This window comes from Apteryx rowi, unplaced genomic scaffold, assembly GCF_003343035.1.
Source record: "Apteryx rowi isolate R43461 unplaced genomic scaffold, aptRow1 scaffold_574, whole genome shotgun sequence".
NCBI lineage: Eukaryota > Metazoa > Chordata > Aves > Apterygiformes > Apterygidae > Apteryx > Apteryx rowi.
Genome location: NW_020450843.1, coordinates 370,167 through 393,539, shown reverse-complemented (window position 1 = coordinate 393,539; position 23,373 = coordinate 370,167). Strand labels below are relative to the sequence as shown.

General features: G+C 39.3%; 1 protein-coding gene across 1 annotated transcript in view; it reads left to right on the top strand.

Moving 5' to 3' along the window:
- CUNH11orf49 (chromosome unknown C11orf49 homolog) overlaps positions 1 to 23,373 on the top strand; it is an 85,692-nt gene that overhangs the window by 10,229 nt on the left and 52,090 nt on the right. Inside the window, exons 2-3 of the mRNA XM_026082383.1 lie at positions 732 to 834; positions 18,276 to 18,406. Coding sequence (XP_025938168.1) covers positions 732 to 834; positions 18,276 to 18,406 — 234 coding nt within the window. The remainder of the gene's footprint in view (positions 1 to 731; positions 835 to 18,275; positions 18,407 to 23,373) is intronic.

Genomic DNA, 23,373 nt, shown 5'->3' with positions numbered 1-23,373 from the left:
TGACTTATATAGAGCCTGCCCCCTGTGGAAGCGGTGAAATGGTGTAAGTGTTGTACCAAACTGTCTTTACTCAGAAGTCYTCTTATAAGTGAGTGTCATTCTTTGGTTAGGCGCTGGCAGATCTACCACTTCTGAAACTTCCTTATGTCCTGTTTAGGCAGTTATCTGAGACTGACTGTTGAGCAATATGAATATCTTTTGGCATTGAAACCTGCTCCCCAACTGCCACTCGCTGATGCTTGTGTTGAAACAGATGTACTTTTATTTTGACCTTTAGAAAAAAGCTTTACAGAACAGCCTTAGAGCTACTTGACTTCAGTATGGAGGGAAGGGAAGGGAACACYTTAAACTCTGCAACAACCCCACTGATACAGCATTGACGAGCTGTATAGCAAAGATGACTGCAATTCAAAACTTCTCTTAAATATGCATTTCCAGAAAGGCGGTCTCACAAGCGCTTTTCTTCCTCCTTCACTTCCAGAATCTCAGGAGATTTGAAAAAAGGTTAGCACTGTTAATGACTAACTCTGTGTAGCTGGGATAAAAAGCAAGAATTAGCTCAGGAGTTTTACTATCCATATCTGGGAGAATGAAACCTCTGCTCTTTGACTGAAAGAGCAAATGCTGGTTGGCTGCTTGTGTAAAGGCATGCTCAAATAGCCTGGCCTGGCTCTGGGCTTTGCAGGCCCCTTGTATTCTAATTTCTGTCTCTTACTGTCTTTTATTTGCAGCTCAAAGACATGTCCTCACATACATGGAGGATGCAGTGAGCCAGCTACTGGAGAACAGAGAAGATATTAGTCAGTATGGCATTGCCAGGTTCTTCACTGAATAGTAAGTACATCAGGACACTGCCAATAGGGCCAGCCTGAGGGAGATTTTTGAAAACAGGCAGGGTACATGGAGAATGGAGCTGGACACATGCTGATTATATTGTGAATGCTGGATTTCACTAGGTTAGCCAAGGGCTGCCTGAGTATGTTTCAGAAACATGCATGGGTTTCCTACAGTTCAGTTCCTCTCCTGTTACAAACACTCATGCAAAGCCGTCACTTTGGGCAACAGAGCTTTCAGAAAGTATAAGGAAGACCAAATTCTGCTTAGTTTAATCAGGCTAACATTCTGAGTATGAATTTGAACCGTTTTGTCTCCTTCTATGCTTGTTATCCTATTGAATGCTTTAATAGGACCCCTCTTCCTCCCTTATAACCTGCATGTGTTCTTAAATAATATACCTAACAATGGCTAGCACAGATAACTTCTTCCTATTAATTTGGAAAGATGTTTGGGGGAAGAACTGTGTACCGGTCTTCAATGTTGTTGATGTTGACTCAGCTGTTTGCTGCATGTTTTGCTAACTTATCTTGTACAGTGCTTAAAACTCTTCCAGGCAACTGCGTTAAAACTCTATCGGTAATGGGTGTGTTTGCAGTGGGTATATGTTTCAGTATATTTTTTGATGCCCATCTGAAAATCTTTGCTTTCTTTCCTGCTAACTTCTCCTGAGGCAAATCAATGTGCAGAGAATTTCACAACAACCTCTGTACTACAGCAGGGGAAGAGGATCTTGAAGCATGGGATTACCTTTCTCCTTCAGCTGACTACAGAAGAGTTTTTTTTTTTCTTTTTTGTTTCTCTTCTTAGCTGTCTATCTAATATCCAAATGAGATCTAACTTGTTAACTTGAGTGACAGCTGACTGGACAGTTTGCATTATATTTTCCTGCCTCCACACATTTTAAACTAGTAAACAACTGATATTTTTCACTAGTAAATGAGTAGCTAAAGTAAATACTATAGTAAGACTGAGTGGGGATTCTTAAAGCAAATTTGTTTTGAGACAGAATAACAAGCTAATCAAGAGCTGTGTGGTTTTGACCATGCTGGGAAGAGGAGATAAGCCGTCTTGCTACACCTGTTTGAATAACAGATCTTTTAAGTAGATGACATTGTAACAGGAAAAGATGGTTTCCTGGTAGTACCTTTTTTTTGCTCTCAACAAAGTACTTTTAACTTCCACTTGGAGTGAATCATCCATATTACAAAATCTGAACGACTCAGACAGTGGCTCACTGAATAAAGACAATTTTACAAGAGGAATTGAACAGCATATCAAAGTTGTTTTGTTTTACTATTAACCTTTTTCTGTAACTCAGCATAACTACTGAATGAATACTCACTTTAAAAGATCTCATAAATCTATTTTAGAAGACAGCAATACTTGGTACTGCATGGATTTTATAAGAAGATTGAATTTTTTTTCTGTTTGTAAGGTGGTTCAAACTCTCAAGGTGCATTCCCTCTCTATAGACACCCAAAGTAAAAAAAAAAATCTTGTATCAGGAATGAAACATTGATTATGCAAATCAATGAGCAGTATACCTCCATGTTGTGTGCAAGTTGCGGTGGTGGTAGTCACTGCTAAATGAGAGTTGTGGAAAATTAAGCACTGATTTTAGGTACTGGGGTCAAATGAAGGTACAGCCTGTGCACTTGATGTGATTGGGAATCATAATACTCCATCTGATATAGGTGACTTTCCATGGGAAGTAGTTCTGAGATTAAGCAACTGAAAAATCCTCAGTAAACAAGAGCTCAGGAAAGATAAAGMGGGTGACTATAATGACCTCCATCCACCCACCAGATTTGCTTGGCAGAGTTGAAGGCAAGGTGGCTCTGAAATACCCAGCTGAAATTGTCATTCAGGCATCTCTCCAGGCCAGATTTGGTTTGCACCTACTTTCAAGCTGACGCCTCAGGGCCTTTTCTAAACTTCTGATCATATATACTTTAAAAATTAAATGGTGAACAAAGAAGTCTTCCACACTTTTTGAAACTGCTCGCAATACTTCTCTACAGTATTTCTTCATCGTGATCTGACGACCACCCTCTTTACTCCTTCTATTTCTCTTCTACCTTTGAAAGAATAAACAATAATTCCTGGTCATTATAACAAACAAAACTGTCAATATTTATTATTATAAATATAAAGTCACCATAGAACACTGCTCCAATTGACTTAGACACTGGAGATGGTGTTTTTCCTAGTTATTTTCAAATGAAGAAGTGAATTTCCATAATAACATTGCATGGAGCTTCCAGTTTCTTGAAAGACAGGAAGATACTCAGTGTTTGTCTTCTCTGTGAACAATGCAGAACTTGTCACTGTCCATTTTTCTTTTTTTTTAATGGTATGGCTGGAGTTTAGCAGATGAAACGGTGTCCCTGTTCCAAAGCACAAACAGGCTTAGTAATTTTGAGAGCTGTGAAACTCTTAACATACGAAATATGGGAGTCTTTCTTTAAAGCAGAGAATAAATTATCAGAAATTTGGATGTAGATATAATCAAAACAGGAAGTTTCCTATTATGAAAATGCCATTCGTTCTGGCTCCTAGACTTAGCCGTGAGCTCTCCCTGCCCTGTGGAATTTTATTCATCCCCCCAGCTGTCAGCATTTGCTCAGGCTAGGCTTTGGAGGCTACCCTTGTGTTGAATTGCTCTGCCAAGCAAATCAGCTTGATCTTGATTTTTAGTTTTAATCTCAACTTGTGAGATTCCAAAAGGATTGTGTGTACTCTCCCAGTATTTTCCTTGTCGCAGGTTATTCTAGGTGAGAGGATTGGCATGTGCTCATTTTGAAGTATGCTGGAATGATTTCAGATGAAGGGACTTGGTATTAGGGTGTCCCATTTTTCACACTGTGCTTTCCCTACTTATATTCACTTAGAGAATTAGAGACCAAGCTCAGGGTTTAAAAAGCTATCAGGTAGGCCCAAACAAGTGATTAAAAAAAAAAAAAAAAAAGTATGTGGGATAAGACATCGATTTCTGTAACTCTGCAGAAAAGAATCAGGTTAGTGTGTCAAGGAGGAATGTTAGATATTCTCCAAACTCTTTTCAGGGTACACTTTTCAGTAGAGTGGTATTCCATGGACCTGTCCTGAATTCATCAGCGAAGAGCAGTCGTGTTCTTTCCATCAACAATCACAACGCCCCACCTCACCATAAGTCACTTCATGTCCTTATGACAATTATAGTGACTATTTTATGGATAACTATTATTAAGAAAATATGCAGTGTATGTAGGGTTTGATCTTTATTTGAGTAAGATTTCAGAATTGGAAACTATATGAGCATGTGGCTGCGTACAGATCAAGCAGTAAGTGTTTTGTAGGCAGTGGCTGGTTTCTAGTTTGGCAGATTAAATTGGGTATGTATTCCACTGCTATCCACAGCCTAGCGCTGGAATTGCTGATTGCAGAAGGCTGAGCTTCATCTCTACAGCTCTCGTTCCAGAATATTTCTTAGTCTTTGAGAATATTTTTTCTCCCTCTTTATTCCGTTGTTAATTTTTCCCATGTGGGAAAGCAGATGTYCACATCTGCTTTCAATCTTGAAAGTTCCTTGAGACTCCCCTCATCTGACTCACTCCTGACTCTTACAGGAATAGGGCTCAGTCACCCTTCTGCCAATTAATTCACATCTTTTAGCTAAAAGAGTAAAATTATGCCTCTCTTAGGACTAGTCTTGATTTTAYAGATTTGCTGAAATGCTACTGGTATTTGTTCATTATAAATCCCAGAAACCTCTGGTCTGCTTTAGAGTCTCCATGAAATGCAGACTCTTTCTTGAAAGCCTCCATATAATTACAGACTAATGCTGCTTTATTTCTTCCAGCCTGACTTATGTGCCAACACATCTTAAAGGGACATGTTCCTCCTATACATTATTTATCATCCTGTTTTCCTGATCTTTCCTGTACTGAAGAAAAACAGGGCCCCCATGCTAATGCGTTTGATCACGCAGAGAGAAAGTGCATAGTATCCTGCTTTGTATTTTCTGGGATCTTAAAGGGAGGCTGTGTGTTTATTTCACCTCAGCTGGAAGAAGCAGCAAAAACTYTTTTTTTGATCAAGACACATCCTATTAGTAATTTTTGCTTTTCTTCTGTGCTAACCCTTGCTTGCAAATTTCTCTCCCAACTAGCAGGTAGGCACCCTACTCTGTTCAAGAGTCTTTGAAAGGCTCAGAAATATTAACCAGTGATGACTGACCTTTGACAGGGAGCTCTTCTCCCTATCACTTTTAAAGTCTGTTTGATAAAGGAAATGCAAGTGAACTGGAGACACAGAAAGAAGGCACTCAAGACACCTTGTTTTTCTTCATTTCTGGTGAAACGTCTCCCTGTCTACCTGCCAGCTGGAGCATGATTGAGAAAGGCTTGCATCCTGCCGTTAGCTTGCAGAGGCATTGCTACTTCCACCGGGCTCTGCAAATTGATGTTTGTGATTTCCCCTTTTCTGTAAAGGATGCTTCAGCTGGGTTTGACTTGAAGTGCCTCTGCTGGATCTTGTGTGCGCTGATATGTTGTCTGATGACAGTGTTGATATACTTATCAGAAGGTGTCTGTGATGTGTGTGTTTGTTTTGGGGTGGGGGGTTGGATGCTGCTTTTAAGTCTGTTGTGTGATTGGCACAGGCTTTCAGGAGCRCAGGGCAGGACATGGAGATTCCAAGTCTGCCCTGCTGTAGAGCACTGTTTTACACAAAGGAATATTTTCTTTGTTCAAAGTAACAGGACTGCCAGTGCTATATAGATACTATCATGGTGAGAAGTATTAACTTACAGTACATGGAAGTCCCTCGTTTTCTCCTACTCCCTGGATTAGCTGGAACAATTTGTTCAATGCAGTCCTTAGGGACAACAATGATATCCCAATATCCTAGATGCACTATAATACTTGAGAGGGAAAAGCACATATGAATCGAATGACCTGCAAACAAGAGTAAAGGTGTACATTATAGAAGGGTTTCCTGAAGGTTTGTTGCAAGGGTAGAAATGGTCATCTCAGTTGCCTAATTAATCTTCCGGTCTTGTTGATCTGTTACACCTTCTTTAGGTCTTTCACTGTTTTCCTTCTTCTCATGTGAAACTGAAACTTCTTCTCTTCTAAATTCCTCACAGTTCTGCCTTACTCTACATTTCTGCTGCTTTCTTTAGTACTGTTCTCTTGGGTTCTTCTGGCAATAGCAGTGACACCAGCTATGTTACCATAAAAACTTTCAGCTTGTTCAGTCCTGTACTTTTACATGATGTTACCTAAATAAATCTGTAGTGGAAACAATGTCCTCCTCTTTAAGACATCTTTAAGATCCCCCTTTTTTCCTGCCTTTTTTTTTTTTCCTTATCATCGTCATCTTGCTGTCATCTGCACTGCATCTTTCCCCTTTTCACAATTACTCGTTCTGTCTCGTTTGCAAGGATAGTGTAAGGTCTTCAAGGCAGATTAAACTGTTCTGCATGTACTTTACAGCACCTGGCATTGTAGAACATTGTATCCATGCTTGGTACAATTGCAGTATGAACAGCAAAAACAGTAGTGAGAGACTCCTTAGGGCTTCAGTTGGCTCTACCAGATTCTCTTTTTGAGAGGTGAAACCTGACTGGGGGCATCATTAGAATTTCTCAGTAAGACTGGATTTAAAAAAAAAAAAAAAAAAAACCCCTTCTGTGACTTTTTTTTTTTTTTGAGAAATGCAATAGCCTCTGGGAAGGAAAAAAAATTCAGATTCTTGCAGCAAGTTTCATATTCTCACTAATATAATCTTCTGAGTAATTACAAAGCCAGTATTCCCTGTGTTCCTCGAAAACTCCCAAGGCTCCTGCATCTCTTCCACTCTGGTGAAGAAATGACAAAGTTATCACACTCAATGCAAGACTGCAGTGAGCCATGTGACAGGTGTGAAGTTGCTGCTGTCAATGACTTAGCTGTGAAAAAGCCCTTTTGGCTGAAAATCTCAGCTGGGATAATATGCTGCTGATTCTTGACAGGCTCTTACTTGGGATTCCCTGCTCCCTAGGGCTCTGCATAAGAGTGCCGTCTGCCTCTCCTTCACTCTTCAGTTATCAGTGGAAAGAGAATGAATATATGCACTGAGACACAGCATTCGTGCCAAGATCTCTGAGGAGTAGAAGATTTTGCAGCTAATATATGAGAGAGACATTTCCAAAGTCTGTTTCCACAGAACAGATGGATTTTTCAGTACTGCATTTGGTGAGAAATCGTTCTGGGGAACCTATTAATAGYTGCATATTTCTACACTTACAAATGTGTGGCTCATGGAGTTAAAGCCTTTCTGTTAAAGTCCATTTATTACCTCTGCAGAGATTTTTCAGAATGGGGAAAATCCCTTTTCCTTGTAATTATAACTCCAACACATATTAGAAAGGGGATTTCAATAAACCCTGTCTACTGTATTTGGGGTGTGCATTTGGTGTGAAGATCCATGGAAGATTTGGGGACCTTGATAACTTGGTTCACTTTGTGATTAAAATTATGTGAATTTAGTCCAGAGCCTATAGATCTGCTATCTGAACTGAGATGCTTTTGTTATAGAATTGCTTGACAGCAGAAACTGCATTGATATCTTCATCTGACAGACAGGGTCTATGAATGCCTGATTTTTCCCAGAGTTGTTTCTTTGTAACAAATATTGTAACAAGTCGTAGCCTGACAAATATGCTGATCAGGATGACTGCTGTTGAGTAAACAGCTGGAAAAAATGCATATATTAATAGAAATAACACAGTGATTCCCACTGTAGATTGTACATGTTGCCAATGTTTTGGCAAATGTAATGTTTCTTTCCTACATATTCAAGGATCTTACAGGTGAGTGCACCCTCGCATGCATCCAAACCCTCAGAATGAAATAAGGCGGGGGTAAAAAGGTGTTTTGAGAAGCAGGACAAATTCATCAAGTTTGTAGCTAAAGGAGAGCATTTGCAATAGAACTGAAAATGGAAGAAAGCAGTTACCATTGATGCTTCATGCTCTAATATACTCCACTCAGAAAACTTAAAATACCATTTTGGTGAGAGAAAAATCTAGAGAACTTGCTATTACATATGAATGTTTGCACTTGATATTAACACCTTATGGGGATAGTTCTCTGTGAATCACCCTTCATTTCCAGGTACACTGACTTGAGCTACACTATCTTCTTGATCTTTTGAAGACAGGCAATCACAACTGTTGTGTGCAGTGCGGTCAGACTGTGATGTTTCTAACACGTATTTGCTCGTGTACCAGTGCAGTCTTCCTGCTTCTCTCCTATTCCTTTACATCATAGAAATTAAATATTTGTGGTCTGTGTCAGAATAGGTGCAAACAGAAATGGACTGACTACCTTATAGGAAATCTTGTAAGCAGGAGTACAGATATATCCAACTACATACAACATTGAATGTTGAAAGGCAACACGTTTGCCCTGAAGTTGAGCTTCCCTTAATGATCATTAAAGTCAATTGCATATAGACAGTGTTGATAGCTAATAAAACTGCAAAACAGATGTTTGAAGTGTTCCAAGAACTAGAAACCTGGCAAATGGTATAAGTGTTTTGAGTATAAGTATCTCAGTTAAGTGTATTTGTGCTCTTTCTATGGGCTGGGGTTGAATGTACTATACCCTAACTAGCTTTGCTTCATAACTGTAGTATAACTCCATATATGCTTCCAATTTTTTATTGTTTTCCATCATAGTTGTTAAAGTGTTACTAATAGAAACTTGGATATGTATACGTGATCCCAGCTGGGAGTTAAAATCAAACTTTTGTGACGTTCTTGTTTCAAGAATAAATTTACACGTTTGAAATGTATCTGAATAATTTAGGGAGAGGGGAAAAAGGACAAAATCTTATAGCTTGTTGAAAATCGATCACTTTGTTCTAGATTAGAAGGTATTAGAGAAGTAATTTTTCTTGGTATGTGCTGTCTGTGATACAGTTTTTCTACTCCCTAGTCCACCCCCGCTGTCTGCCTTTGGCAGTACAACAAAACAGATATGCAAGTCATTGCCTTTCCTAAAAACATCTTTAAGGAGCCTCTTATATGTATGCTTTTTGTGGTTATCTTGCCATAACTTATTTCATCAATTAGGTATTTCATAGGTGATCATCATGTCCCCTTTGGGATGCTGCAGGGTCTTTTGTTTCATTTTATCCTCTCCAACTGTCTTACTGGCTTTTAATATCTGTGGTATTTGGCAGTTACTTCCCTTTCCCTGATCAAAAACCTCTGCTGTGCTTTAGTTGCAGTGTTGCAGAAGTGAAAGGGCCTCAAGTCAGAATTAGGGAACTGCAGCTATCTTACATTGTCTGTCTTCCGCTGAGGGGAGGTCTGGAGTGGAGCTTGCCATAATGCGAAACAGCAGTATTCGATGCTGATATCAGTTTAACAAGCATCCTTCCCCATCGTTCTGGAAAACCACTTATCTGGACTTGCTGAGTCGCTCTGTGTTGGAATACATAGGTAAAAATCAAAAAAGTAAATAGTGGCATGCCCATAACAGGTGTAGTAGGACTATTTACAGTCTTTTGCATGAAATCTGCAACATGTATATAAAACAGAAATCTCTTTTCATGCTTGGTCACATACCATAAGGATTTGATTTCCTGCAGCTTCTGTATATGTTCTGAAGACAACTGTTTTAGTGATGTGACAGTAGCACCCTGAATTTGGTAAAAATACACTAGCAAATAACAACTTTGGAAAAACATAGTAATGTAGGAAACTTGGTAGGCACTGGTATTCTCTTCTTATTGTATATTTTTTAAAGAATTGAAAAGCATAGTTTTACCCTTTTCTAGAAGAAAAGTTTTTGGAATATACTATTTCTTCTCTAATAAAGTTGTCAGTGTCTCCAACTATAAGAGAACTGCTGTTGAATACATGATAGCTTCAGCATTTAGCTACACCTTTCTCTGTATTACTAACTCCTTTGGTTTATTGCTAGTTTTAATGAAGTATTTGGGGTGCTGTAGAGACCTGTGTCTAATCTGTTGTATGCATAGAGCAGATGAATTTTAGAAGAATGCTTGGCTATTTTTTCTATTTATCTAAACTTATAGGATTCTACATTAGATTAGATTCTATGTAGTGTATGTTTGAGGAACAGTTCACTTTTCCCAGAATGACCTAAAGACAGAATTGAGGTTTTCTTGGTTTTTTGGTGTTGGAAAGAGTTCTGTATTCATTCTTAGACTGTAAAATATTGTGGTGTCACAGCAAATCTTGAGCGTTCCTAATTACCTCGCTAAGAATACATGCATTCCGATGTGCACAGGGCCAAAAAATGCAGAATTTCTCCTAAACTTGGATGTGCAAAGCTGTAAAAAAAAAATCAGCAAATACCTGCGGGAATGGGATGTGATAAGATTCCATGTGGGATCTCTTATCCTTTACAGGAAAGCTCCCATAACTGTCTCTGCATCCCCATGAACAGCAAACAACTAAAATGTCCTGTAGTTCTGGCTTGCCTGAAAAATGAGATCTTTTAACTTAGCTTCCTTGGCTTTAGCTCTCCCTTCCATACCCCAGTTTCTAGGAACTAGATAGCCTCCAAAGAGCCTATGCTATGTAGTATTGAAACCATACCGATTTCAGAATATATTGGCCTCGGAGTCCTGCAGTAATCTCATGTCCTGCAAAATTAATCCTATTGCATATCTTCAAATTAATTGGACAAATTGTAGCTGGCCAACAACAGTATTGCCAAGCAGTTGTAGTGGGCATAAAGTGGTTTAGCTAAGTAATCTCTAAATGCAGAGTTAGCACTAACATCAAATGATGAAGCTTCATTTATATTAAGGAATTTTGGCAATATTCATTTGTTGCCATGACGGAAATACTTGAGGCTTCTCAATCTTTGATGTGCTATAGTTCTTGCCAGGGCAACTGAACAGGTGAGAGAATACTAGCTGTACTTTTTTTTTTCTTGTGAAATTCTCCCCTCTAAGCAAAGACCCAGAAAAGCAAATATGGGAGCTAGATGCATGGCAGAACCATTCAGTATTGAATCCCTTTGGAGTGGTCATTAAATAATATTTCAGTAGTGCCTGGATCATCACAGTCATGATGTGGTTGTACTACTACCTTTTAAACTAAATAAAAAGTGGCTAATTTATAAACCATGGGACTGTCTTACAATAAGAGATATTGGAGACTACATTCAGAATGCAGCACACAGGGCATTACTCATGGTTATACTCTGGCCTCACCTTTCTGAGAAGCCAGTTTGCCTCTATTCAGCATTACGCTTTGATTCTCACAGTAAAAGGTGGATGGGTACAATTATTCAGTCATTTTCAGATTCAAGCTCCTCTTTCAACGGACATTGACATTTTGGTGTCAAAATCCAACTCGGGTGATGCGATTCCATAGCTACTTCCAGAGTTGTTGGAGAAGACTAGGGAAAATCCAAATGCTACCTTGTCGCCTGTATTTTTAACAGTGTATTTCTCCCTGCTCTCCCACCACCCCTCCAGGGTTCCCAACATAGTTTCTTTAGCATCTTGCAGCTAGTGAGTGAATTCTACAGTGTGACAGGGAGAGCAAAAAATATCTCCATTTGTTAATGAAGAAAGGCAAAGAATGGAAATCATGGCGGCTTGTTAGTGATGCTTATTGAGAACTTGGATGTCCCAGGCCCTCAGCTTACTGACGGTTACAGAGCAGCACAATAAGGGAATTTCCTTCTTCTCCCCCGATGTCCAGTTGGACCAATAGTTTGAACAAATACTAAATACCTTACTGAAGTATTAGCAGCTTCCTTTGTGTAGCRTAATGATGGATTTTTATTAGGTTTGGAAAAAAAATATGTAAGGGTTTTTGAGGGAAGCTGGGAAGCAACTTGCAGTGATCTCCATAAAAGCAGTTACAATTGTATTCCTGCAGCCATCTCTGTGGTGGGCAACGCATTGTGGCGGTGTGTGTGTGTTTTTGTTGTTGTTGTTGTTGTTTTTTTAACTAAAAACTAAATCTCTGTTAATATCAGCAAGAGCTTTCTAGACTCACTGAAACACCATGTAGTCTGAAGTAGCACCTGACCAGACTGAAAGAGCTAGWCCTTGGTAACTGCTTATCTCTGAAGGCCTCTACTTTTCCCTTAAGCACCTTCAAGGGTTTCTGCACGGCTATTTACCATCTTCTATTGTACACCCTTCCCATCTTCCTGAATACTAGACTTCCCAGCTATAACTCTAAGAAGCTGCTTTATTTCAGAGTAGAAAGAGGCCCCAACGTGTGGCCTATTATATCCATATCAGCTTGCTTAGTCTTTTCAAACAGCTATTGTGTTTTAATAGGGCCCTGCCTGGCAGGGGGAGTCCTTAATTCCTGCTGTATAAGAATGGCCAGCTTGAGTTACAGCAAATGGCAGTATGCTGTTCTGATCAAAAGGCCTCTGTTTTTAGAGGTTCCCCCCCCTTTTTTTTTTAATCCTAGGCTAATAATTCAACACAGTAAGGTCATTTTAGCCTTTGATTTGAAAGCTCAAGGTGTTAAATTACTCACCTAGTGTAGGAAAAATCAAGGGAGGGGGAGTCTCAGAAAGATAAAGGGATTCCGGGTAATAAAGAGCAAGCACAGCAACTCTTAATCCTTTCCTTCTCCAGAATCTGTAGCCTGGCCTCAGAGGGTTTGATTTGCTACAAAGCAACATAAGGAAGCTGGTTCAGTGCCTTCTCTGAGCTGTGTCACAGGTGCTGTGGTTCATTTCCTTTCAAACAGTGCTTGGGATAATCTCTCCACCACCTGTATTAATTCTGCCATGAATACAAAGGTTCCTGAGCCTATATGAAGAAGCCTGAAAATAAATCATGAGCATTTGTGTCACTCCTTTCCCTCTTTCCCACACCTGTAAGCTGAAATAATCTTGAGTGGGTGAGACAGAAAGGATCTCTTAAAAATCCAGTCTCTGTCTTTGCAGTATTGTATCATCCAGCCTTGCTAAAATGTTGAGTGTTAATGATTTCCTATCTGCCCAGTTGTTAAAAAAAGATTTCTCCTTAAAGCCAATCATCAGAAATTACTTTCAGCATCTGTTTCATTTTAACACTGCTAACACATTTCAGTGGAAGCACCTAAAAAGCATTGTTAATTTCATTAGAAGAAAATATTTTTCCTGAGGCTGGCTTTATTGTCCCAAATGTTAATAACAGTGGAATTTTTAAAAGCATTTAATACTTCAGTTTTGTATCGAAGAGTGCTAATGTTCCTACAGCTGCCTTCCAATAGTGATAACTAAGAAAACAGTCCAAGAATTTGTCTGAATATTGCAGGTAGTCTAGTACGCTTTTACAAATAGGTGAAGAATAGTGACCTTAAATTAAACTACACTCTTGTGGCAATGACTTATTCATCACAGAAAGAAGTGAAACTGAGATTTTTGTTCTCAATGGGGTATACAGTTTTAACAGTATTCTCTCTTGGGTCTTATCCTGCTGCTGCAAGCAAGGTAAGCCTTGCTGTGTTATTTTAGAGCATACATAGCCTTAGGGTAAGTATGATTGTTCTCTTGAGAATGCTTTGTGTGTGGATGAGTTATTTAACAACAGAAATTGCCTAAGTTTTAAAGCCTTTTGAATCCCAGTATTTTCTTTTGCTAGAGCAAGTTCTTTGTTACCCATTGTACTATAGTCACTATGGTACTATAGTCACTAATCCTAATACTCCTGATTATCCCCACTTACCATGCTTCGGTTCACATCATGAAGCAGTCTTGGAGCTTGGGACTTGGGTCCCTTTCAGATGAAGCTAAACTGGAAGATGTATTCCAACTGCAAATGAGCATTCAGTCCATGGGACCAGACTAGAGTGAGTCCCAGGTGTGTTTCAGGAAAAAACAAACCCTGAAGTACATGTAGTGTGAACATCAGGTCCTCAGCACTGTTTCTCTCTACAGATGTTTCAGTCAGTCTGGACATAACTTCTGATGGCAACTTTGTGCTTAAGACTACCTTATTTTCACTTAAGACACTCAGTTTTGTTTTAATGACTTAGACTCCTGTGTAACTGAGTGTAAAAGTAGGGAGTAGTATAAACTTTCAGAGAAGTGAGTTTTTCTTCATCATACTCTCAGTGAAAATGAATGCAGTATGCTGTAAGTTAAGGAATAACAGTCCTTGTTCCTTGCTTTCCATTTAGTAGAGGAGGGGTCCTGTGAACTCATTCAGCTGTTTGCATTGGTAACCAAAGGTGGCACCTGCTAGGGGGCCAGCAGGGTCCTGGCAAGCTCCTCTATCGTTCTCGGGGACATGGGGTTCTCTCTGCACTGGGCATATTTGGCTTTGCCTGAGTTCAGCAGGCAGAGGCGAACTACTGTAGTGGGTTTCTATTGGGATGTTACCATAGCATCCTGGGACTTTTACAATCTATTTAGAAGTCCAAAGGTTTGAAAAGAGTGCTTGAAAGTTTCTGAACTCTGGCAAGTTGCYGAAATGTAATTACACAAAAGACAAAGGCTTGCTGAAAGCAGCTGTATTCAGAGAAGCAGCACCTGAGTGCTAGAGTTCCCAGCATAGCCAGTTCTGAGAGCTGGGGCTGTTTTATCACAGTCTCCTTCCAAACCTTGTTTCTTCCTCCAATGTGCACGTGCCATCCCACAGATGTAGGGTGTACTGCAAGACGCATCTTTCTCAGCAGTGGCATCTTAAGAGATTTTTTTTTCTGTGGTTTGGCTGCTGTGGGGTACTTAAAGGAGCGAAAAAGTATACATCTTGGAAGTGCCTACTGCAAAGGTCTCTCTAGATCTTCTAGTTGAGCAAGAGCCTTGATTTATTTTTCTTCCCTCTCCTTTCTCTAGTGGGAAAAGCTGTTTTACTAATGGAGTGTCCAGCTGTGTAACAATTCTTGTGCGAAATGTTTTTGCAGTGAACTAATGAACATTCAGTTCAATTTCTAATCTCAGTTTCAGCAAGCCAAATAAAATCATGTCACCAGTAACTTTCATTAATGTGCTAATTTGCTTACTCTACTTACTGGTAATGTAGAGGGCCGAGATAACCTTTAGTTGTTGTTAGGCCTGCAACTGGAGACTTTGAAACCTGTAAAGTTGTTATAAGCCTTCTTCCAGAAGGAACCTGCAGATAGCTACACTAAATACCTAGAAGGGGAGAAGTAGGAGTAAAACAAATAAGTAAAAAGTTCTTATTTTCCCTACTTCTGCTTCTAGGTTCACAACCCCCCGTCTAAGTGCTGGAGGATAAAATCAGAACTTGTTGAGATACCCTAGGTTGTTCATAAGTCTGTTTCCTCCTGAAAATGTGCTGATGAGCTATGGCCACCTAACTCTCCTAAGGCTTTGAGCTGTCCAGTGAGAGGAGGGCACAGGGAAGGAAGGCTGAACTGTCCTAAGGGAAGAATTTTAGCAGCTGTTAAACTACCTGAGAATGTCTGAGCTAAGTTTGTTGCCCTGCTGTTGATATCTTGGTTACTTAAGCCAGTCCTCTGGGACTGCAACTTGTTTTATTTCTGTGTTCAAGAGAGACTGGAAGAAACATCTGTTCACAAGTATATAAAATCATAACTAATGTGTTGGTTGTGTTGGAATAACGGCAACAGCATTTGGTTGTCACGATTCCTTTTCCTTTCCAAAGGATTTACCTGCAGGCAGTTGTTACTACTTGCCACATCAACAACAACTTCATGTCTGGGCCCTTGTTAAGGAAAAAGTGGCCAAGATTTTTGCTGCCATCTACCCATTATAAGAAAGTTTCAAAACGTATAGTGGGATATAACTGTTCTTGTCTCCAGTAGTGATCTTGACCCTGCCTGCAGATAGATCTGTTGATATGTTGGTAGGCTGCTGGATAGCTCCATCCTGCACTGCAGGAAATGGCTGTTTCTTTTGAGCTGTGCATTCACAACTGAAAAAACTGAATTTATAAAGTAGGATCTCTGAAAAGTGGCATCTTAACAGGGATACAAAATTCTGATTGCTGTGGTTGCAGACTTGAGCTTTTGGAGTAAAATTCTCCTATTGTATAGTTAAAATCTTATTGTAAGGATTGGGAATAAAAGAAATATTGTACCTCTTTTACTCAACTAGCTGACGGCACTTGGCTGTCAGCACATCCAGGCATGCTAATGTTCCAACATATACACCCACTCTTTTAACTGAGTAAGCAACAACAAATGATATCATACCCTTCTGCCTGCTGGGTTTAGAGCCATCACATGCTGAAAAGGCAAGTGGCTTGAGGTCTCACTTATTAGGCCTAAGGAGTAATATAGTTGGGCTGTCTGCTGTGAATTAATAGTATGTTACCTTCATGTCTGGACCTTTCCATTATAGCTGTGCCAGGATCTGCTACCAGATTTTGCATGTACTCTGGTTCTGAACAGTATAACTTGGTGCATTTAGTTGTATCGTTTTGCAGCTAGCTCTCCCCATTTCTTTCTCAGATTAAAACTTCCATGAGTATTCTTTCTCATTCCCTCTGGGCTCTATACAACTGTGCCCTTGCTTGTTTCTCTTGTTTCTCTTCCTAAACATCTCTTTTTATATGTGTCATTTTTCTGAAAACCTTCCTCTCCTTTTGTATTGTTTTTTCATTCATATCTCTCTTTTCTCCATCAGTCTCCATCAGCAAAACAATGCAAACAGGAAAAGAAAAATGTCTTGCAGGCTATGGTTTGGGATGAGAAGATCTGAAATGCCATTTCCAGCTTTGTCACAGTCGTCTAGCGGGTCCTTAAGCAAGCTACTTTCCCTCACCCTGTATACAGTTCACTCTAAAGCAGAGAGCTGCAGCACTTTGTGATGAATACTTTCAATTTACAACCATAGTTGAGGGAGCCCTTTCCTCTAATTTTGGCATGTTTTGATCAGGCATATGATTTATTTATTTTTTTAATATCTTGGGACAATGGCTGTGCTTTCCTCTGTATTGTACAGTGTTGGTGCCTGAATAAGGCTTCAAAAATATGAAATAATATATTTGTCCATAATGTTCACAGAAAGAGTATTCCTAATTCCAGGACTCAAAAACCACAAGTATGACTTAATATTAATGTGACCGTTTGTACTTCTGTTAATTAAGTTGCATTTTCTTCTGGTTAGGAGGACTAGAAATGGTGTTCTGCATTTTAACTCTCAACGCATGAAAAAAAAAATCCATTTATTTGTATGTCGTTGAGAGACAGGGCATTAAGAAAAAAAAAGAGCAAATATTGTGAGACTTATCTGAAAAATTGAACTCTTTTAATTTTTATTTATTTATTTATTTTTGCTAGTGTTGCATGACTTTTTAATCTCGTTTAACTCTAGTATGATCCTCTCAAATGAAACCCTTTTCTATACTGTGAAGGATAAAAAAGTGATTTAAACTAGTTATAAATCAGGAGATGATTTTAAAATTGCATACCAAGGGGGCTCCCAATTGCCACTGGATTTTGTCTGTTGTGGAGATGCTACCTATGGAGAGGGTCTGCTGTGATGAAAGATAAACTTGGATCTTTTCATTAACTGTCTGCTGTGGGAGAGAGTTAAGCTGCTGTCCCAAGTGAATATCTTTAATGATCTCTCTGGAGTGTTTAAAAGCTTTGTCCCACTTGCAAGATGCAGAGTGAAATGCACAAAATCCAGCTTTAAGGCAATCCTGTCATTGTACCTTTGGTATATAATGTTTGTATTTGCATTTCTATTGTTCTTGCATGTTGAGCTTCACTGTGCCCAAAGGAGAGCTTCTTACACTTCAGAGAAACCTTTATTTTTTTAATTGAAAATAAAAGTTTACTATAACAATGAGCATTAGCCCAAAGTGCTTAGAATGCAAATTTGAGAAATTTGTTCTAAAATACAAGAATGGGAAAATCAAATTGGCTATTCATCATAATGGCCAGCATTTATTGTCAAAATGGAATGTAGAAACGTTCCCTTTTCAGCACTAGTGCAAGCGTTGTTTAGTGAAGCATCAATCTGCTTTTCATGAAAACTAAAATAGATTTTATACATCCAAAACAGTCAAGTTTCAGTAACCTAGAAATGAAAATCTTGAAACTTCTGTTAAGGAGGATTTTTTGTTGTTATTGTGGCTTCAGGGAAAACTATGGTGAGAATAGCAATGAAGTCCCAAATGCACTAAAAAGAAGGGCATCTTCTGGTCAGATAAACAACAGTTAACTCTTGGCCAGCCATTTGCCAATGGATTGGTCTCAAAACTTTAAGTGGCTCTTGGACATSCCTTGCTGGGATCCTTCAGAATGAATTGGACTTTTACAAACCCCTAATTCCTGTAATTAAGTTTCAGTGGGTGGTTTTTGCAAATAGGCTTCTCTAGAGAACAGATGGATATAAGCTGTAATAAAGTTTAGAGATTTGGTTTCATGAAATGTAACTGCCAGTGTTTTTTCTTGTGACCATTCCAGCTGGCCCCTGAACATTGACATTGGTTCAGCTTTCTAACGTTCTTTTCTTTTGACTTTAYCTCCACAGTTTTAACAGTGTTCGTCAAGGAACACACGTTTTGTTCCGTGAATTCAGCTTTGTCCAAGCTACCCCTCATAACAGGGCATCTTTTCTTCGGACCTTTTGGAGATGTTTCCGAACAGTGGGGAAAAATGGAGGTGAGTTTTCCAGCATCTGTTTCTGTCCTGTTACTTTGGCACCAAAATTGTTAGCTAGTCTATAAATGCAGTACAAATACTGACATTGCACACCACCTTCTAATGTGCTATTGTTATTAATAGGGAGACACCATCACAGGAGCTTACGRAATATCTAAAAATGCTCACAGCATAAACTGGCATAGGAGCACCTTGTTGTCAGTGCTCCTTCCAGTACAGAACAGCATGTCAGGCACCAACAGTTCAAAGAGAGGGTATTTGTGGGCCTGTGCATGGGGATGAAAAGGAAAAAAACATGCTGGGAGGTCAGCCGATGTGATTGGGGGTAGCAGACCTGGAGATGGTTAGAATTTGGGATGTGAAGTATGATGGGAACAGGTGCTGAGAACATAAGGCAGCTGAGGTACCAAGTGTTTTGTCTGGGAGCTATGGAGGAGGCAAAGCATATAGTGGTGTCTGGCTGCAGGTGATGGATGCTGGCAACCCAGCTGTGCCTGAGCCAGTCCTGGCATATCTCCTAGATGACACTGCAGGACACTGATGGCCATGGAAGGGGGAACACTGACAACAGTGTGGCCTCTTTCCCAACCCCACCCACAAGGAAAAGGCTCCTATGTCAAAAAAAAAGCTATTTAGCGCAGTACTATTTTGTTTAACTATTCTTATGCTGCAATCTTATAYTGCATGTTAGGTATTGGATAACCGGCCAGAACTCAAAATAAACTCATGTAACTACATGCAACTAAAATTATGTTTTGTTTTAGTTTTTAATTAGTATTCTAAGTAAATATACTGGATATTGCTGTACAAATGTGAGTTTTAAAGTGTTTTTTACTTGACTGTGAGCCTCATTGTTTCAGGCTATTCAGGCTCACYTCTTGTTGCAGGGAAAATTAAAACCTTTCTCTAAATACAGATAAATCCTGGCCTTCTGGCCAAGCTTTGCAAGACTTCTGCTCATGATGAACAGAGTTTCAAAAACTATGAATAGGACGATGACTTTTTTTGACRTTTTCTGCCCTGGCACTATCATTTTAGATCCTTGGAAATTAGAGCATCCTAGTTAGGCACGACAAAATCCATAATTTGCCACTGAAGTGACTGGATATGCTCTCTGCAAAATCTTCTTGTCAGTAAGTGGTATGTTGTTATGTTCTAAATCAGTTATATTGGTTCAGGACTAGTATTTTTGAAATTTCAGGTAAACTATAATGTACTAATCTAACCAGCATGCAGTGAAGATGTGATTTGAGATCAGATCATAGGAAAAATATCACGTGGCTTCCTAGAACACATTTCTGTGTGACAGTTCAGAAACAACACTGAAGAAGTTATCCACCAAAACTGCAGCTGTCACTGGCGAACACCGTTGACAAATTGAGAAGCTATCTGATGGAAAGTGCTCACTGCTGCACTTTCAATGTAAATTCTCATCTGGCTTTGTCTTCTCTTATCTAGCGTCTCACTTCAGACAGATGATGAAACACCTGGATTTGTCGCAAAGAGCCAGGAAGTTTTGGCTACATAATGTCTTCCTTCTCTTTTATTTTTAGTGGTTTTGTGTGAATATGAAACAGGTCATGGAAGAAAATGTGATCACCAAGGTATTTTGAAGGGCAAGGGGGAGCATAGGAACAAAAGCTCAGGTGGATGTTGCTATACTCTGGTTGTGGACTTAAAAGAGTTCAAGACACATTTTTCTGACCTTAAAGTCCCTGTCTATACACTTCTTAGTCTGAGCAAATATGATTGTTTACCTGTGTATTTATAAATTATTTATATATGATTTCCTTTTACGTTAAGTAGAGGTGGAAATCCATCACTTTAGAGAACTTGCTGTCAACATTTTCAGCCACTTTGTCCTATTTCTCTTGTTCTCTGGCAGAATCACAGAATAATTGGGGTTGGAAGGGACCCCTGGAGATCATCTGATCCAATGCTTCTGCTCAAGCAGGGTCAGCTAGCGCAGGTTGCCCAGGACTGTGTCCAGTTGGATTTTGAATATCTCCAAGGATGGAGACTTCACAACCTCTCTGGGCAACCTGTTTCAATGTTCAGCCACCCTCACAGTAAAGAAGTGTTTTCTTGTTTTCAAGTGGAAAATTCAAGTGGAAAATTACATGCTAGAACCTTATTTTATACATTTCAGTTGTATTTGCTATGGAATTCTTGTCCCTGATACATCACAAGACAAGCATTAAGTTCCTGCTGGAACTTCTCCTTTATTTGTCTGGAATAAAAATATTTCTGCTACACTTGTGCATAAGAGAACTGAGAACATTCAGCGATCTCTCAGGCACTAAACTCAATTTACCAAGAAGAAGATGCTACCTAACCTGTGCAACACAGTRGGTGAAAGATGGTCATATACCACTCTTGAGCACAGGCTAGACCTGCATTACTTTCCTTGAAACACATTGCTTTTGGATGAACATGGGAAGGACTCGAGCTTTACAACAAATGGCAGAAACCAGAAGCAAGATTATTAGCAATCTGAATTACAGCATTAGTCTYCTGATGATAGGAAACAATTAAGCTAACTGATGCTGAAAGCAAGTGAGACTTTTGACTTGGAGTTTTCTTTTGAAGAGTGGCTGGTGGTGCATCTTCTAATCTGGATCATTGCAGAAATTAGTTTTGTTGTCTTCCTGAGCACTGCAGTTAAATACAAGACCACATGTATGTATGGGGGGAGGGGAACAGTTGTACAAGCATGCGTGGAATCATAACTCTATTTACAGAGAGAGTCAGTGGCTACAGCATCTCATTTTATGACAATACAATTTTGATAATTTAAACCTAGTACTGCGTGCAAGAGATGTGTTARTCCTGTAGGAAATTCTGTTTATGGTTATCCTATACCTTGCAGTAGATCATACAACAAAGAACCTGCTGATTCTGGAATTAGAAGCAGTATAGCTCCAGTTAACATTGATACACTGCTTTTGAGACCTCAGTTCTCTGCATTCGGTGTACCATGTCATGTAAATGGAGAATTGTTCGTGAAACTCGCATTTTATTTCAACAGAATTTCTGTGTGCAGAAAAGGAGAAAAATATACCCAGTTTACCTTTATACCAAGATTCTGCTCTTCTGGTCCAGTTTGCTCTCCAGGTTTCTCTCTGGGCAGGGATTGCTGTGTGCTCGAGTGTTCTGTCTTTGACTTGTGTCTGCATAGAACTGTCAAGCCATTTTTCACCTTGCTTCATCAAAAGTATTATATTCACTGACTTCTTCTTCTTCTTCCAGACTTCTATGTCCCCCATGTTATCTGTGCTTTTTTTTTTTTAATTGCTTTGCCAGAAAAKTGTTTGTTGCCAGTCATCCCTCTCATTTCCTCTGTTTCATTCCAGATTTGAATTTTTGTCTTAAAAATGAGTGCTGGCAGTTTCTTAGCTCTTTCCATATGTGGAGGGTATCCCTGACAAACTGTATACATGCCAGCTCTGTGAGGATATAGATCAACATAATAAATGAGTACTTACATCAAAGCTTGCACCCTGGCTTGGCGAAGCAAGGGAGAATAAGATTAAAGATGATAAGACAATGCAATTCTCAAGCTTATGCAAACTCAAAAATAATCCTTTTCACTTTTGAGTATTTATTTGGGGTTTTAGAAAAGTAGCCTATATCTCTAGTACCTCACAAATGATTGAATTGATTGCTTAATCTGGCTGCTAGTTGTTCCTGCTCAACAGAGAGAAATTCTCCTTATGGTATTTACAGCTTTATTTGTCCGTCTTAAGACAGACATGCCTTGACTTGGAAGATGCACCTTATTCAACCAGACGCATCTAACCATGAGTTCTTGAAGCTCCAGTAAGAGAGAAATCTCTTTTTGATTAGAAGTAATGATCGTGTGTAATGATCAGTGTCTATGCAGACCTGTATATACATGAATTTAAGTGCACTAAAATTATTGTTTCGCTTGGGAGATTGCTGTAAATATCATGTTCCTACTTAATTCCTTACCCTCTTGAATTATTGGAATGTAATTTCTTCATGGGGAAGTGCAGCAGCTTTTATATTACATTTTTCTGTGTTAGCCCTGCTATACCTCATGGTTTCTGGTTACATTGCCCTTCATATCTCCTTTTGTTTGGAGACTAGATTTTTTCCCCCCCTTTTCTCTCCAAGCAGCAAGTAGAAATGGCTAGCAGCAATGATGTGATAGTAACATAACACAATTCCTCAAAAAGTAAAGAAAAGTAAACAGAAAAAATCAAAGAGTATTTCTGTTTGGTGATATACTGGATGTGTTTTTGTACAGGATTTCCCACTGTTTTTAAAACTTAGCGAGGTGCAGAGTTCTACGTACAAGTATGCATAAGCATATCTAGGATTCCACGCATTGGAAAAAAAAATACAGTTGGGTTTATTTTAGAATGTGATCCAGTGTCAAGAAACTGGGGGGGACTTCACAAGATTTCTTCTCTCCTTGAAACACTTATCAGTGACATGCAACATCCAGAGGGGACAGCTAGCTTGTATGCTGAGAAACACAGAGCATGAGAATGCTCTGCTATCAGCTGATTTCTCCCAGAGGAAGGCAAACTGACCCCCAGTCTTGTCTTCCCTCTGCTTATGCTTGAATTGACCTCTTGGAATCTAGCTGACCTGCTCCTTTGAGTTGTCTGTTCCTCAGGACTCTTTAATTAAAATTGTGCTCTCTCAGTTTAAACAGCCCCTGCAGAGTTCTGCTGCGAAGCTTCATAAGGTCAACACATGCCGCTCCCAACCCCTATGGCTTTCATGTCTTGTCGGTTCTCTGTTTTTAATTAGAAAGATTTTTCCTTAAATGCTTTCCAGGCAATTAGAGAAATTTTGCACTGAGAAACTTGTTCCAGACCTAATGTATTGAGAAGTGAACAGAAAGCTCAATCAAGACCATTGACACCTTTTTTTTCCTAGAGTCCCAGCTTTCTTTGGTGATTCAGCAGCTTTTTTTTTTTTTTTTTTTTTTTTTT